Raw genomic sequence first — 18,640 nt, forward strand, 5'->3', positions numbered from 1 at the left:
ATGAGGTATTTTCAACAATTTGATTGGCCTAGCAATGGTGTGTAATCATAAAGCCTTGTTAGTGAAGCAAAATAAAGTTCCTTCAGAAAACTAACCAAAATATATCTCACCTACCATTTTTGGAGACAAATATGATAGAATAGTTGAAATGAAATATGATTATAAGTTAAAATAAAAGAACTAAATACATGTTAACAGATCTTCCTGAAAATATAAGAACATTATAAGAAGCACAAAAAGCAAAGCTCAATCAAATCTTTTTCATGACAACCTGGGCAGATGAACTTGATTCAATTTTATTTTGCAATACAAAAATAATGCAATTTAAGTAAAATGTATTTGCTATATTTTATTCTATTACCATTTAACTTTCTACTATCATTAAATTTACAAACTCTGGGTCATCTTATAAGTAATAGTTCTAACAAGATTCTGCTTTACATTTCTTACTTCTATCATTTGTCATAAAACCTCTTCATTTATGAAAAGGTTTATCATTAACTTTATCAACTTCAACATTAACTTAGCATTATCTCAATTTGTCAGCATAAATGTAAAATGTGATATGTAAAAAGATCTCTGGCATCCAAGAACTGAGAGAAGTAATAAATCTTTTTTTTTTAATACGAATATTTTTTACTCTGCATGTTCTTTGGAATTTTACATGTACACAAGTGTACATGTAAAATGCAATTTACATGCATTTGGTGCATTTGAACATGAACCAAATGTTGAAAATTACAATTTAAAAGCTTATGCTATTTTTTGCCTTTCTGGCTTAGTTACAATTATTGTGCATTATCTATTTCCTTTAAGTTCTATACTCTGAATAAGTAGTTTAAAGATTTTCTTTTTGATTTTGACATCTGAAAATACTTTATTTGTTGAGATCATTAGAACTTTTCAAATGTCCTTTATATGAAAAGAACTTTTTTTACCTGTTTATACAAGTAAAATTTGCTGACCTTTTTGCCACAGCAGTAGTATCTGTCTTTTATTTTAAAAGAATCTGGGTTCAAGTACTGGTTAATCTTGAATATTTTTATACACTACAAAAATTACACATTAAATCCCACATGCATTAACAAAAAAAAAAAAAAAAAATTAAACCTTACATAATGAATTATTCCTATTAAAAATAACATTAAAAAAAATAATTTTCTTAATTCTGTTATATGCTGAAAGATTTCTTTTCTGTACAAAAACATTCCTGCAGTTACATTACTTTGTCCATTCTTAAATTTAACTAATAAGAAATATGTTATTTCTGGCATTTTATATTTTAATACTTAAATTATATCTCAATTTTTTTTATATAAGGAGATCATTTTGTTATTAAATAAAATAATCCGAACTAATTTTTTTATACAAAAGATTTATTCAAGGATCAACAATTTTATATGAAAAATTATATCATGCAAGTGACTGCCTCTAGTAACAGTACAAATCCTGACTTTTTCCATAACATTTTTCAATACACTGTAACATATGTCTGAGATTATTTGCTTGATTTTGTGTTGAATGCTGATCACCAGATGTTGCATTGTAAATACATGTTAGTGCAGACTCTTTTCCTCAGGTAGCTCCAGAAAATCGACCACAATCTAATCGGGCTCAGATCAAGGCGGCCAATCCATCAAATTTGGAGATTTTTCAACCAAATGCATGACCATCAGAATGTCGACCACTGCACAAGCTGTGTAAAATGGTGGTCATAATTCCATTATAATGGAATTACATGTGCCGTAGACCTTAGTGTTCAACTTTTGGCAAAAAAACTTCTTGCAACATCATGTGATTGTCCCTTCTACCCAACAGCATTAAGTCACAGCATTCTTATCAGCATCTTTGATAAAAAAAAATGCAGCATCTTTGGTGTAGTTTTCTTTATGTAGTCACAATTAATGATAAATTTTTCTACAAGATTTTTTGTTACCAAGACATATTGTTGCTGCAGTGTTAAACTCTATGACAACTGAAAGCAGACACTATTGAGAGCATGGCACATGCTCTTAATTAAAACAAAATGGTGGTGTCCTTAAATATAAAACAGTGTAAAATAATATTCTCTCAAGTCAAATTTTATTATTTTTGTTTTCTTAATGATTTATTATATCATACATGAACTACAAACAGTATTGGCAGTCTACCTTTCAAATAAAAATTTACACAATTTTAAATATTTTTACCTATTTAGGTAATTATTATATCCATAATAACACACTAACTACTTTATTGACGTTTAGTAGATTTTAAGATTAAAAGAAAAAAATTAATATCATACCTGCTTCTCAAGGAAGTGTGCAACTCGAGTTCGATACTGTGTTGGTACAGTTGGTAAAACTGCATCAGCAGTCTCAAAATCACCTTTCATAACAGCTGTTTGATATTCCAATACTGATAGTAACAAACTATAAAAACAAATAAATAAATTATATTGCTAAATAAAATTATATAAATTTATATCACTCCAAGCTATTTAAGTGAAAGCAAAACATGCTACAAAGAAAACCAGATAATAAAGACATATCAATTTAGCTTAAATAAATATACCAATTAATTATCAATACAGTACACATAAAGAAATAAGAAATTACTAATTATAAACAATATATATATTTTAAATGAAATTTTACACAACTACAGAATTATAAAACTATCTATAAGAATCCTTAACCAAAATAAATTTCTGAAATATAAAAAACTAACCTGTATGAAACAATATTTAATTCTTTATCACCTAAATAGAGACGATTATCTTTAGCAACATATCCTAAAAGATACATAGTTCTATCTAAATGTGACACAGTAACAATTTCTCCACCAACATAGTAATTTATTCTGTTAACACTGTTCGTATAAATAAAACAATGTCCAACCCACAAACCAGTACGTACTGATTCATGCACTTCCCCAAGAACCTGAAACATTGAAAGATGTCAATCTCAAAAATATCCTATGCCAATAATATAAATACATAACCTAGTTTTTTATTAAACTGTAGTATAAAAAAATACAAGAACATTATCAGTTGGGTTGCTCCTTGATAAACACCAGTATCAGTATCTTTATTTATATTTTGTATTTTTCCAGGAAAAAATAATCTTCTCTTAAAATTTAGTTTAGAGGTTCCAAACTTCTTAGTTGAATACAGCTTTTTAGTATATATTTTCATTAAGGATATGATGAATTTTCAAGAAAACCCATTAAGACAAAAGATTACCTATAAAATAAATAAATTATGTAAAAAAAAAAATTACTTGAAATGTTACTTAGTTGCAATTACATACTAACTAAAAAGAAAGGGTATAAACTTTTATTCATCTTTGACAGGAGAATAAATTTCACTGAAGTTTAAATACATTTTGTCAGTCTGTATGACAACACAACTTTCCATGAAGTGGCCAAGGACAGAACACTACTTATTTTACACTACATATGTGTACTTTTAAAGTTCTACAATGAATTTCAGAATTCTAAAGGCCTCCATTTATAAAATGTTATGCATATAAGAAGCATTAACATTAAAAGGTAATAGAGTTTTATTATTTTGTAATGTGGACAGTTGTGGCTTACCAACTGCGGTTACTCTACCTCTACCATTGCTGTAGTGAAACAGATACCCCCTGAACATGTCATGTTCAACCGTCAACAATGGGAAGACAAGCATCATCGGTGCACTCAAGTAACCAGACCTTTCACAGCTGATACTTTAATTGTAACCATGCTGAACAACGAGGAGAATTTTAAAGCCATTGCAGGGCTTACTACACAAATCCTGCAGCAGAAGGCCAGGGAGGACAAAATGGCAAGGGGTGAGGGTTAGTCCTACAGATAATAACACACACTGTAGAAGAAGGGCGACTCCCAAAACCCCTTGCAGGAAAGAAAAGACCCAGACCCGCCACGGCACTCTCTAGGGAGCATACGTGGTAGAAGCATGAGGCATAAAGACCGAGACCCGGCCTTAGGGGTGAGGCCCAGGAATGGCATAGTTGGGCTTGGCCACCTCATTTCAAAGGTTAGAGGCAGGCAAAAATAAAAGATTCAAACCGGCAAGCTGACCTGTTGTACTGGACGTACTGTCGGCGGATAGGAAGGCCCATTTCAGTTAAAAGGACAACCTCCTGAGCTGTACTAAGCTTAATCCTGCAGTATCCAGCTCAGGAGGTAGGAGAAAAAACTGCAAGTTACTCTGGTTCTCAGAATATCATATGTAAAATTGTAAATGATGTAAACATTAAGCCTGCCTGAAATACTTACCAAAAACCCAGAAAAAAGTAACTCAACAAAAAATGTAAAATTTTACCATGTTATTAGTTGCAGTAAGAGGATTTATAGAAGGTGAAAAAAACTATTGCAGTTTAATAATGCCCATAACTTAATAAAGTAATTTTAACACAGAATGAAATTCAGAGAAAATTTTGAGGTAAATTAATTGTTGAATGCAGGCAAACTCCTGGATTGATAGCTAGGTTCAACTGCTACTAGGTTGAGGAGTTACAAAAGGAAGACAGCATAAAAGAGTAATTGACAACTGAGTAATTAAGATAACAACACAAAGACATAGACATATACAAATATTGATGAAAAAACCAAAATGGCATTAGAAATGAAGAGACACAATGTAGGATTTGCAGAGATAGTATATACTGATTATTTTCTCCATGAATTCTCCTACTTTCATTATTATAGATTTTTTCTCTGGTTATGCAACATTAGAAATTGGCAGCAACTTTGACTCCATCTGCACAGCAGAGGAAACGATAGTTTGTGAGTAGCTACTTCCTTGTTCGAGTGATGACTCAGCCAATAGACATGCCTGCCAAATAGATTTTAACTCCTGGCTCTCCTGGATATTCAGCACATTGGTAATTGAAAACTGAAAAAATTTACCCCAACAAAAACTGAAATTCTAAGTAAATGTCTGAATCTAGAGTTGTAAGCACTACAAACAAATAAAAATAAAATGTATCACAGAATTATAAACATAAGGTAAAAAATCTACATACTTCAAATGCATCCTCTACCCCATCTTGGGTAACAGCATCACCACCAGCTTCCCTAGCACTAAGTACAGCAGTAGCATCATATTTCAATACAAAATAACTGTCATCAGTGGCCAATGCAACAAGATCACCGGATTCAGACCAGTACACATGACGAGGTTGAATTTCAATTCTACGAACTAATTCCAAACTGTCCCAGTCGTAAAATGCCAATCCAGACAATGAACAAACACCCAAAAGATGACCACCAAATATGCCTGTACAGATTAAAGTAAAGTTAACTAAGAAAGAAAAAAACAATAAATATTTTATTTTTATAAGTAATAAATACAATTATTAGTATTTGTCTATAACAGGACTTCAAACTAACAAATATGTTTATGTACAAAAAAAAAACTTTATTTTTTAATATTTTACTCTGAAAGATTCTTATCATTATTCATGCCTAAGTAACCGTAAAAAATGTTTATCATCAATAATAAGTATTAATATATATAATATAACCTGCTTACTAATAAACAATTCGTTTCCCTCAAGCACTCTTGGCTATTCTGCCATCTTCAGGAGGGATTATAATTTATGACTGAAATATATAAAAGTATAAACACATATTTAAATTATATACATAACAACTGATCGACTTTTTGTAAAAGTAAAGTCTTTAGTCAAAGTAACAAAGTCTGTATTGTAATAGTATCACAATTGTTATATTATAATCCCTCCTGAAGATGGCAGAATAGTCGAAAGCACTTGAGGGAAATGAATAATGTATTGGTAAGCACTTTATATTATATATAATAACTGTATTTTACCAATGGTGCCATGTTAGAAAAACTTAACAATTATTATACAAAGATCCTCTCATCTTTTCTTATTAATCTAAATAATCCAGCAATTAGTTTAACAGCAATAAAATCATTACAAATAACAAACAATATTAATTATTATGCTAAATAAAAATATCAACATAATAATAAAAACTACACTCACTTTCTGCTCCAAACTCAGGTTTAAAAGACTTTTTCTCTTTAAAATTCTTGAACACTTTGACTGTTGAATTTCCTTCTCGTATAGCATATTCTGATGAATCATGTGCCCAAACAAATTCTTGTGCGGAACCAAATGCTTTATTTCTTAAAACCATTGAAGTGTGAATAATATATTCTCCATCACCACAGATGACGACAAACCTACACCATGTTCAATTTATGAATAGATAATTTAAATCAAAAAATAAAGTAATAACTAAATAAATCTTTAACGTTTACTATATAACAATATTTAAAAAATGTAAATAATACATGAACAAAAATTAAGCAAATTAACAAAATAATGGGATCGTATGTACAGCAAGATCGAATGTAAAACTGATTCACTATTGGCTGAAAATAATAAACACGCCACTTAACAATAGACATGAGCATAGCCACTGGCCATTTATAATTCTACTAAATACAATCTGTCGTCTATTCTGATCAGTGTCAATAAGTAGAGGTTGATGAAACAAAAAAAATCACTCCTACCAGTTGTGAAATGGATGATTAATTTTTTGCAAGTAGAAGGAGAAAGCTCTGTCAGTGACTTTCTATATGTAATACACAAAGGAAAGCCAACAGTTCTGCACCATTTATATTACAACAAAAACCCCATAAATGTGGTATTGCTAAATAAGTAATTACTACCTGGTGTGCATCAAACAGATTTGACAAAAAAAGTGTTGAAAGTGCAGAAAAGTTAGTTAAAATTCAAATTTATTTCACTGGCTCAATCACCACCAATGCGCCACCGTCCAGTCACTGTGATACAAACAGAATCAATACTAATGTTGTGAAGCTTTATTTTTCAAATTTTCTAATGTTCTGTATAGTTTGCTACTGCAACATTTCAATCACTGTACTTTTCTTTCTTCTGTTTAGAATAAATTATTACTGTAAGATTTATTTTTATAAAATTTAAATTAAGAAATTTTCACACAGTCCACTTGTCAATAATTGTATCAGATTTATGATAATAATGTACAGACGATAGTACTGTGAGAGTTAAAGAAAGCTGATTGTGATAGCACAATGGAGTTAGAAAAACAACACCTTTTCATGATCAATGAGCTCATACAATCAAAAAGTTGCAAAATTGTGCATGATACATGTAATTTTATAATTCCCAAATTTCACAAATTTTGAGAATAACTTATCAGATTTTAAAAATGATATACAAAATGAGTTTTCATAAATTTTGTGAAAGATGAATATCAAAACAACACCCTGATGAGCACAAATCTCAAACAATAGTCATGGCCTTGACATTTCTTGAGCTCTTTAACAGAAAGTAATATAAATATCTCAAAGAATTGTAACTGGAGGTGAGTTACAAATAAGATATGTTTATCAACCAACGATGTGTTTTATAACTAATTTTGTAAGTACCACCTCTTTTCTTCCACAAGAAATGTTTTAATTAATGTTCTGCTTTCATTCCCCCCCTAAAAAAATAATACACCTCTACTGAAAGATGTGAAAATCATAACTTGGAGTATCAGTCAGTTACACTCCTCTGATTCATCCAGTTAATGTGCAATGAATACTGTAGATACCGCTGAAAACTATTGAAATTAAAACTGGTAACCTTTAATCTGTAAGAAAAAATTGGTAATTGTGAAAAATGAAAAAAGTAAGTAACAAATGTTTCCATAAACAACCAACCATTTAAATACAGATATATTTTTATTATATCCATACTATTCATTTCTGCTTACCCTCTAATCTTAGAAAGACATTGCTTGTTTCAAAATATTTGATCAAATTTTACCATCTAAGCTAATGTATACTTCATAAATAAAACCTGTAACAATATCCTAATTAGTACTCTTAGATAACAAAAACCAAATAGTTCACTTAGGTTAAAAGTAATAACAGAAATGCATGATTAAGTGTTAATTATAATTAATATCAAGATAATCATTAACGTAATTTATATAAGCAACATTAAGAATGACAACTATTGCTGGGGAAAATATAAAGTACTGGAGACTGGAGTAAGAGACTATAAATATAGTCTCCTACTCCAGTCCCCAGCACCAGATATAGGAGACTATATTTATAGTCTCTTATTCCAGATGTGAAAACTAAAACCAGTGCATAATTTTTTTACATCAAAATGCAAAAAAAATCCCTCAAAATTCATTTAATATGATTTATCATCACAATACATTAAACTTATTAATATCATCATAACAATTAAAATTACCTTCCATTTGGATTATGTGCAATGGTCTGAGGATAGATTTCACAACTACCCATATCTTTTACAGCTACAGGAAGCCGTTCCCCATCTTTAATTTCAACACCCTCAGGCATTGCTTTCAAATTAACTTGCTGTATTTCAGAATGCCTTGCCCAAATTATTTTTTCTCCAATTACATCCATTGAAATTGCAGGCTCTTCTCTACCAACTTTGACCATAATACTACCCTCATCGTACCTTGAATAAAAAAACACAAAAACATGAGTTGTGAAAATATACAACACAATACAATTTACCTTATTAAAGATTTTAATTAAATTAAACTTTCTAATAAAACTATTTATTATTATTAAAAAGTTTGCAAAATTAGATTAGATTTTAAGAGGAACAGGAAGATCAGCTTTAGCAAACAGGCACTTCAGCTATTAGTTTTGAGTTTTTAAGTCAAACAAAATTACTATAAAATTATTAGTTTGATAGTTCAAAGGCAGAATGATTACTCCACTGGATGGCAGCTAAGAAGTGACAACCCCCACCAGCTGCCAGAAGGTGGTAGCATAATTCCAGAGACAGCTGACACAGTTCCCATCATATCTATTGAAGAAAAAAGGGATGTAGGATAAAATAAGGGCAGGGTACAGGAAGATGATCATCCTACAGTGGTAATACCTCTGATCAGGATAGGTCAGACTTACAAGATTCTGCAATGACTTAAAAGTCTACAGAAAACAAATGCAATAATAAATTGTAAAAATTGAAATCCCTGTTAGTGATGAACTATACATGTTTATAAAATTCATTTGCTACTACAATCATAATAACGTTAAACATGTTTTATCTCATTTTGTTTTATTTCAAAACAAATAATTCAAAGAAACAATTTAAAAAAATAAACTACTAATTATCAAATTAACAAATTCATTACTCAGGAACCACAATATATTATTTTTAATTTACTTATCTTTTATTTATTTTTAGCAACTTTTTTTGTTTAAAATTAATCATTATACAAAAGCCTTAAATTTTTTTAAGAAAAATTTTAGTTAAATCAAACTTTCAACTATAAACACTTAAAAGTTTATGAGATGCAGTTACAAATTTAGAGATGAATGCATCACATTGTTAAGTTTCACAAGCATAATATGGCATGTAAAGTAACAAAAGAAAATACAACCTGCAACAGTGAATCTCAACATCTTTAGTTTCACGACCCCCAAAAAGTAAAAAAATATATATAATGAATATTTCACGACCCCTAACCCCAACCAAATGAAATCTAGTTAAAACTTTTTAGTGGCATCGATAGTGACGGGTATGAACGTGCATACATGAGGTCTACAAATAGCTGAAGTGTCCATCTTGCTGTGTTGTTCATGCTCCTTATAATCTGGTCTGCTTGTATAATATTTGCTGTAAAAGTATCATGTTTGTACATGCATATGATACATTTGAACACATGCTCTCAGCAGTATAAAACAGGCAAACAAAATTGCAGAACATCAGTTTAGTTTCGAATGCAAAGTGTGCATCTGGTGCCTTTGTTTCAGTTTTTAAAAGCGTAGTTTCATTGAAAATAATAATAATAATAACAACTGAAGTTTCAGTTTTTTAGACTGCAGTCAAATTGTGTAACTGTTTCTTTTTTCAATTAGCTTCTTATGCAAAATTGAAAAATTTGTGAAAAAACCAAGGAAGTCTTATACATCCAGTGAATCGATTGGTAAAGAAAAAGACAAATTTCTACAGTGACAAGTTAATTAAATTATGGTTTTACTTCACTGGCTGGAAAGCTACAGTCCGTTGTTTGGTTTCAAGTCATCTCTGATGAAAGCATGAAGCTATCAAAATTAATTTGACAGATGGAAACTAAATATCCACATCATATAAGCATCCCAGGAATTTTTCAAAAGAAAATTACAGACTTTGAGAAATTAACAAGCTTCTATTTGTAAATCAAGCAATATTGATAAAAGTACACTTGAAGCATCTATCTCGTAGCATTAAGAGTAGCTAAGATGTCCAAACCCCATACAATCGCAGAAAACCTCATATTGCCTGCTGCAACTGATTTGAATAGTGTTTTAACAGGCATGGAAGAAGCAAAAATTTGAAAAAATTTTGATTTCTGACAAAGTATCAAGGTGGTTCGATCACAAGGCTGCCAATGTTCACGATCAAATAATTCAGCAAGTGAGTTCAATAAATTTTTTAGTATTCAATTTGATGAATTGACAGATGTGGAAAAAATTCTCCTCTCTTATATTTTGTGAAATATGAGTGCGACAGGAACAGATCAATCAAAGAAAATATGTTGTTTTGCAAATCAATACCTGGTCACGCAACAGGAAAATTTTTGTTGTTGTTTTTTATGAAGCTAATAAAAGCTATAACATAGACTGGACAAAATATATTGCAGGATGTAGTGATGGTGCAATGTGTAGTGCTTTATAGCAGATATCTTATGTAGTTACAGTTCTGAGGCCTGTTTTATCTTATTTCCCAGCTCAAATTACATAAGAAACCACCAACTTTACTGCTTAATTTGAATCCCAAAAATTACAGTAGGGCTTCTTTTTATTAGAAGAACTGAAATCCAGACAAAATCTTTCATTAACCAAACTCAAAAACCAAGCAACTGCAGTTCAACATAATTTTTGTAGAGTACGGGGGAGCCTCCCAGTGGGCAGACAATTTAACTGTTATTATTAATTAAGTTTAATTAACAATTAAACCTTCATTGATGCAGGTTATTCTGTTAAACATACAAAATCACCTGAATACCCATGTGTCCCTGAAACTGCTAGGAAATAACTCAGAGAAAGCTTTGCATGTAGTCTGAAGAAATCAACTTGACATGTGTCACATGAGATTGGCATTCTAGAAACTACTGTCTGACGCATTACGTAAATGATTGCACTTGAAGCCATTCAAACTAACCATGGTTCATTCAACACATTAAAGATGATGACAAAGTTGCTACTCTTCAGTTCTCTGTGGAAATGATGGATAGATTTGTAGAAATTATACATTTTTACACAATATAATTTTTTGTGATGAGTCAATGTTTAACGTCAGTGGCTAGGTGAACACCTTATAAGTGATGAATATGGGGTAGTGAAAACCCTAATGAAACTTTGCAGCACATTCGTGATAGCCCTAAGCATGTTCTTTGTTCCTAAAGCAAACAAAGACTGTATGACCCATTCTTCTTCCAGAGAAAATCATAATGATATTGTTTATTTGGACAACCTTCAAAATTTTCTAATTCTAATAAGAAATAGATTTCTTAAACATAAATTACAAAAATAATAAATTAGATTTAATACGTCAAACCATCTAATAAACAATAAACATTCTATTTCTGATATTTACACAATTTAGAAATATTAGAAATTAATAAATATGACAAAAAATTAAATTTATTAAAAATATATTGCATATAAGCCTGCACGCATGCATTATAAAAGCTGTAAAAAAATTAATAATAAAAATGTATACAAACAGTAGTCAAACAAAACTTACCCTAATGCAACATTATTAGAGCCTCTCATACAAGCAATTGTCCAAACTCTTTCTAAGCCATAATTTAATGAAGATTCTAATCTATATGTTCCAGAATGCCAAATTCGAACAGTACCATCTTCAGAACCAGTTAATACTATAGGTAATTCTGGATGAAAGCTTACTATAAAAAAACAATAATTTAAAAAAAATGAAACCATAAATTCCAAATTATTAAATCAAATATATCAAAATTCACTCAAATTACACTTTAAAACTTTTTAAATTAAAAATGTTTTAAATAAATTTCTCCAACTCTGTTTTATGTGAAATCTAAGTTCATTAAAACAGCCATTTTATACAAGAGATTTTCCATAAAGGAGTCAAAAATCAACAAATGGAAATTATTAGAAAACATTCCATAACACAACTTAAAGTTCTGTCTTTATACATTGAGTTCAAATTAAGTTAAAACTCTTCTAGAAGTAAAACAGTTTTTTTAGCAATTAGAATATTAATCTATGAATACATTTCTAAAAAAAAGGGCTGAACTACATCTTTTTTTTACAAATTACATCCATGATATTTATATTAACAACCACAAAGAAACCAATTTTTTTTTTTTTAATTTTAAATGGAAGCTTTGGCAGGAAAACACGTTTCAGATTAGCATTAAATCACTAGCTTAGATCTATCAGAAATCAATAATAAAATTATTTGAAACATCTTTTCATAAGAATATTTTCGTAATTTACCTTCCTCTTCACAAAACTGGGTTTCTTTTGTTGTAAATTTACTTACTCAAGAAACATTAAACAATTTTAAGAATACAAAATCAAAAGAAGATTTTTTTGCTAGATGAAATTTACTACAGAAACTTGAAGCTTGTGCGTAGCAATATGAAATGTAATTTTTGTAGCATATGAAAAATGCTGTGCCTGTCTGAGATTTTCACCCGAGACTTCTGGACGAAAAGCCGAGACACTACCACTCATGCAACGAAGGCCAGCAATTAAAAACTGTTTACTACTACTTCAGTAGAAATATTGTATTTTATCCACATCAAAGTTCCTTTTGAATTATTTTGTTACAAAGTTATAAATATAAAAAAGTTGGCTGATAAAAAAAAAATGGTATTAGTGTTTTCCATATGCGTTTTGGATTGAACACACAAACCTACAATCTTGAATTTCATTATTTCAATAATTGAAATAATTTTTATTTATTCAGTATATTGCAATTATAAGATTCCTATTTATATATCTCATTTACTGAATTTATCTTTTTTTGAGGCACCAATTAATGTCCCATTTACTAAAATGCTATGAGACCCAAATTTACGTCACCTTTTAATTATAATTTCAAGTAGAATGAAATTTTATAAGGAAAATGTAGATTAAAAGAAAAAATTGAGGAAAATAATTCTTAGAGCAGTATAGTCACATTATTGCTGTTTTGTGTGTAGCAGTCAACCTGTTAGACAGGTCATTGTAAATTTATGACTAATATTTTTTATGCTACTTTTTTTTAAAATTCTACTAGAAATTGAAACAATAATAAGTTATACTGTCATAACATCATGAGTATATGTCATTAAATGACATATAACTCACAAAAAATGAATGTAAAATGTGAGTCATGTATCTTTTTTTTTTTTTTTTTTTTTTTTTTTTTTTTTTTTTTTTTTTTTTAGGGCGAAAAACGGAAGTACGTTATCATCGCCCGGAAAATAAATAAATAGATAAATAAATAAAAATAATTTAAGGTTTTTAGATAAAATTAAAACTTAAAACTACTATCACAGAAACAAAATCCGGAATGGGTGTAAAAGGCCCATTCTCGGATAACAAAAACACTAATATGTAACTTAAAACTATGTTAAAAACTATCACATTAAAAATAAATAAAACTTAAAACTAAAAAAGGGGATAAAACTTAAAACTAATATCACAAAAATCTTACAACTAATATCACAGATGAGTTTAAAAAAAAAAAAAAAAAAAAAAAAAAAAAAATGAATATATATATATATATATATATATATAGAGGAAGAAAAAAAAAAAAAAAAATCCGATAGGGAGTGTAAAAGGCTCCCTACTCGGATAACAAAAACAATACATAGGACAATACATACTTATTAAATTTTTTGCATTAACCCTATATTACGTAAAAATATAAACATCCGGTTTAAAACCTCCTTATCGTCACGCAAGATACCACGGATGTTACTAGGAATTTTAAATTTACGACGCAATGCCGCATAACATATGCAGTCCACGAGTATGTGGCGCACAGTCACGCGGCGGTTGCATCTTGCGCATAGAGGTGGTTGTCCTCTTGTAAACAGGTACTCGTGTGTCCTATCCGCAATCGACAGAGAACTACTTCCTCACGCCGGGGTTTTCTGTATGAGGAGTTCCATGGTAACACAGAATCTTTAATCTGACGGAGTTTATTATCAACAGTAGCTGTCCAATCACCTTGCCACCTTGTTCTTAATAATTGTTTTACATAGTTAATGAAATCAGAAGTAGCAACTCTGGTGGTGAAAGGAGGCTGGTTACATGCTTCTTTGGCAGCGGAATCTGCATGTTCATTACCTGGAATCCCTACGTGGCTAGGGACCCAGCAAAAACTTAATTCTGTGTTGCGATTATTCAACTCAGCGATTGCGTTGTAAATTTCAATGACGATAGGATGTTTGGAATAAAAGTTTTTTAAGGCTTGGAGAGCACTACACGAGTCACTGCAAATAAGAATTTTTCTATATTTAGGGTTAATGATGTTTAGAGCCTTATTTATAGCATATAGTTCAGCGGTAAACACACTCGTAATACCGGGTAGACCAAACATATAAGTTCTCTCATTAACAACAAATGCACACCCAACTGTATCGTTTTGTTTCGATCCATCAGTGTATACAACCACGTCTGGTTTCATCTTGTAGAGAACACACTGAAACATTTGCTGAAAGACAATAGATGGTGTTGATTGTTTATTGTATGTGGTCAGGTCAAAATTAAAATTTATAAGGCTTATTCTCCACGGAGGATATGAGCACGGATATATAGGAAAGAATGACGGTTTGTTAACATTTATATGCTGCAGCAGACGCCAGGTACGGATACCTACCGGTGCAGTACGACGTGGATGGTCCTCATACTTTCTTAGATTAGGATTTCTAAAGACTGACTCAAGAGCCGGGTGATTTGGTTGTCCTCTGAGACGAGCAAAATACGATAATAAAAGCTGGTCTCGTCTATCCCAAAGTGATGGTTCACCACAGTCTACCAGTAAGCTTGCGACAGGACTAGATCTAAACGTGCCTGTGGCAAGCCGAAGGAAAGCATGATGTACACTATCCAGCATTTTAAGCACGGTTTGACGAGCTGATGAGTAGGCCACACAACCGTAATCTAAACGGGAGCGAACAAAGGAATAGTAAAAACGTATCATACATGATCTATCGGCTCCCCAGTTGGTGTTAGTAAGGACTCGCATCATATCTAGAATTTTGGAACATTTTGTTTTCAATTCTTTTAAATGTTTGACCCAAGTAAGACGGCTATCAAAAATTAAACCTAAAAACTTAACGTAATTAGAGATAGTAATAGTCTCACCGTTCAGAAAAATTTGCGGAATAGAAGGGTTTCGTAGCCGAGAAAAAACTACACATTTTGTTTTTTCGGATGAAAATGTGAAACCAGTAATCCTGGACCAAGCTTCAAGGTGATATATAGTGTTCTGCAGTAGTCTCTCTGCTGTAGGTGCCGAACGGCTTGCAATGTAGATAGCAAAGTCGTCAGCAAATAGAGAGCATGAGACAGGAGCCTGAACACATTTGGTAATATCATTTATGGCTACAGAAAATAAGGTGGCACTTAATACACTACCTTGGGGCACTCCATTCTCCAAGATGACACTATCTGAGAGCGAATCATCCACACGAACACGAGCCGTTCGCTGATTTAAGAATCCCCGGATAAAAGCAAGCATATTGCCCTTGATTCCCCATTTTTGGAGAGTGTTAAGAATACCACGTCGCCAGGCTGTGTCATACGCCTTTTTTATATCAAAGAAGATAGCGACGAGGTGTTGCCGATTGAGGAAAGCGTTTTGTATGGCTGTTTCTAGTGACACTAAATGGTCAATGGAAGATCGTCCTTGTCGAAAACCACACTGTTCTGGAGATAGAAAGCCATGTTTCTCCAAGTACCATGTAAGTCTGCGGTTTACCATTCTCTCCATTATTTTACACAACACGCTTGTTAATGAAATAGGGCGATAGCTTGAGGGGTTCGTCTGGTCTTTACCAGGTTTTAGTACTGGTATAATAAATGCTTCTGACCAGCTGGGTGGGAAGACTTGTTCGGAGAATAAACCGTTGAAAATATTCAAAAGTTGTTGTAGTGCCGAATTAGGAAGGTGTGAAAGCATGGAAAGGCGAATGTTGTCCGGTCCAGGGGAAGTGTCCCGTGAATTTTTAAGTGCATGTAACAATTCTTTAAATATGAATGGAGTGTTTAATTCACCAACCGAATCACCAATGTTTAACGACAACACCTCCATTTGTATCTTGTACCGTTGAAAATCGTTATTATATGATGAGGTGAGAGACACCGAGCGGAAAGATTTTGCTAGACTATTTGCCACTTCCGAGGATGATGAAAGGAGTTCTCCTTCATCAATAAGACCAAGAATAGATTGTTTCGGTGATCCGAAGATTGCACGAATTTTCTTCCATACAGTAGACGTGGAAGTAGTGCGTGAGATAGTGCTCACGTATTTCGTCCATGAATTCCTCTTAGCGTCCAAGAATACTCGACGGCACACCGCTCTAGCCCTGCGGTATAAATTTAGATGTTCTGTTGTGGGCTTACGATTAAATTTACGTAGTGCCTGCCGTCGATTCCTAATAGCATTTTTGCATTCATCATTCCACCATGGAACGAAAGGATGTCTAGGATTACCCGATGTTTGTGGGATATATCTGTTGGCATTCTTAAGTACCATGGACGTAAAAGAAGAATATTGGTCGGGGATGTTCGCTCCATCGTCATACTGAGATTGGAATGCTTTACAGTATCCGTTCCAATCTGCCTTTTCAACAATCCATCTCCGTGGCATTCTTTTAATCTCGCAGTCTACACCGAAACTAATAATAATTGGTCTATGATCACTGCCGTGATAGTCATCACAAATCGACCAATTAAAATGAGGGAGTACATTCGGTGAGCATATGGAAAGATCAAGGTTAGATACAGCACCAGTTGATAAGGACATAAATGTGTGTGATCCATTATTCAGTAGGCAAAGGTCAAAATCTTGTCTCAATCTGTTTATCATATTTCCTCGAGTGGAGCAGAAGGTTGAGCCCCAGGAAATATGATGGGCATTGAAGTCTCCTACTATTAACGATGGAGATGGTATTTGTGTAAGGAGATTTGAGACATCTAAAGCACTGAACACAGTGTTCGGTGAGAGATACAGATTGCAGATATGCAATTTGAAGGGAATAGTGACCTTTACTGCAATAGCAGGAATGACAGTGGATAGTTGAATTCTTGTAGCTGACACCCCATTCTTCATGAAAATCGCTACTCCACCACTCTCCCTACTGTCTACTAGGCAGTCGTATCTCTCGCAGAAGTATCCTCTAAGTGTAATTCGGTCATGTTGTAGAAGGTGAGTTTCCTGGAAACACATGATTAGTGGATCATGTGTGTGCGCCAGTACTCTAATATCTTCAATGCGGGACCGAATACCTCTAACATTCCACTGAATAATGTTCATAAGTGTAAAAAATAAATAGAAACATAAATTTCGGAAACTATATAAAAATTAGTTGTACGTGATTCGGTTTTTCTTTTTCGTATTTTTTATTTTAAAGAACTCCGATGCCCTAGGGTCGGGTGGTTCTTCAACCATATCCTCCAGTATATGAGGTGATGGTGGAGGAGATTTATTAGAATGGGATGCTGTAGTTGACATCCCAGAAGAGATAGTTATGTGGGTTCCCTTTATGGGGAGCTTATTAGGTGGCTTACTGCCAGCTGTGATTGTCGCTATTTGTGGCGGTACGACTTTGGGAATAGGAACTTTCGTATGTATCATACTGTTTGATTCACTAGCTGCGACGGAGGACTTTTTATTCATCTTTGTCAGCTCTGAGATAGTGGCTGTAAGTGAAGCTACTTGATCAGATAGCATCTGAACAAGTTTTTTAAGCTCATTGCAGGATCCGCACTGCTGATTATTAGCATTTGTAGGAATTTGTTTAGTTGTAGCGGTGGCAAAAGATACGTCTGGTTTAACCAGGTTCCGTGAGTTGTTTATCTTTTTATATTCTCTACGTGCAGCCGGAAAAGATAGTTTTTGCTCCGTACAGATTTTGAGAATTGCCTTTTCTTCTTTAAAAGTTGGGCAATCTCGGGAGCGGGCTGTATGTGGACCACTGCAGTTTGCACATTTTTCACTTTCTTTGCAGTTAGTGTCGTTGTGACCTTCTTTACCACATCGAGCACAGATCTCAGTTTTCGTGCAAGATGTTGTAGTATGACCAAAACCTTGGCATCTGAAGCATCGCCGTGGGTTGGGTATGAATGGTCGTACCCGAACCGAGAGGTAACCCACTTTAATCTTTTCTGGTGGAACAGGGAGATTGAATGTTAATATAAGAGACGGTGTCGGTTCTTCTGTTCCGTTCTGCCGTCTCATTATACGTTTCACCTCAACAACATCTTGGTGGCAAAGCTCATAGACTATTTCCGAGATATCTATATCCAGAAGGTCTCTACAAAAAATTACACCCCTGCTCGTATTTAAAGTTTTGTGGCTTTCAGCACTTATATTTATACCACCCATATTACGGAGACGTAAGATTGATCGAC

General features: G+C 32.5%; 1 protein-coding gene across 1 annotated transcript in view; it reads right to left on the minus strand.

Annotated features, from left to right (window-relative positions):
• beta'COP (coatomer subunit beta') overlaps window positions 1–18,640 on the minus strand; it is a 63,355-nt gene that overhangs the window by 27,017 nt on the left and 17,698 nt on the right. Inside the window, exons 6-11 of the mRNA XM_075358658.1 lie at window positions 11,772–11,934; window positions 8,253–8,486; window positions 6,000–6,199; window positions 5,013–5,266; window positions 2,710–2,921; window positions 2,285–2,411 (exon numbers count right to left, since the gene is read on the minus strand). Of these exons, the coding sequence (XP_075214773.1) occupies window positions 2,285–2,411; window positions 2,710–2,921; window positions 5,013–5,266; window positions 6,000–6,199; window positions 8,253–8,486; window positions 11,772–11,934 (1,190 nt within the window). The remainder of the gene's footprint in view (window positions 1–2,284; window positions 2,412–2,709; window positions 2,922–5,012; window positions 5,267–5,999; window positions 6,200–8,252; window positions 8,487–11,771; window positions 11,935–18,640) is intronic.

This window comes from Lycorma delicatula, chromosome 2 (assembly GCF_047948215.1).
Source record: "Lycorma delicatula isolate Av1 chromosome 2, ASM4794821v1, whole genome shotgun sequence".
In the NCBI taxonomy this organism is placed as follows: Eukaryota; Metazoa; Arthropoda; class Insecta; order Hemiptera; family Fulgoridae; genus Lycorma; species Lycorma delicatula.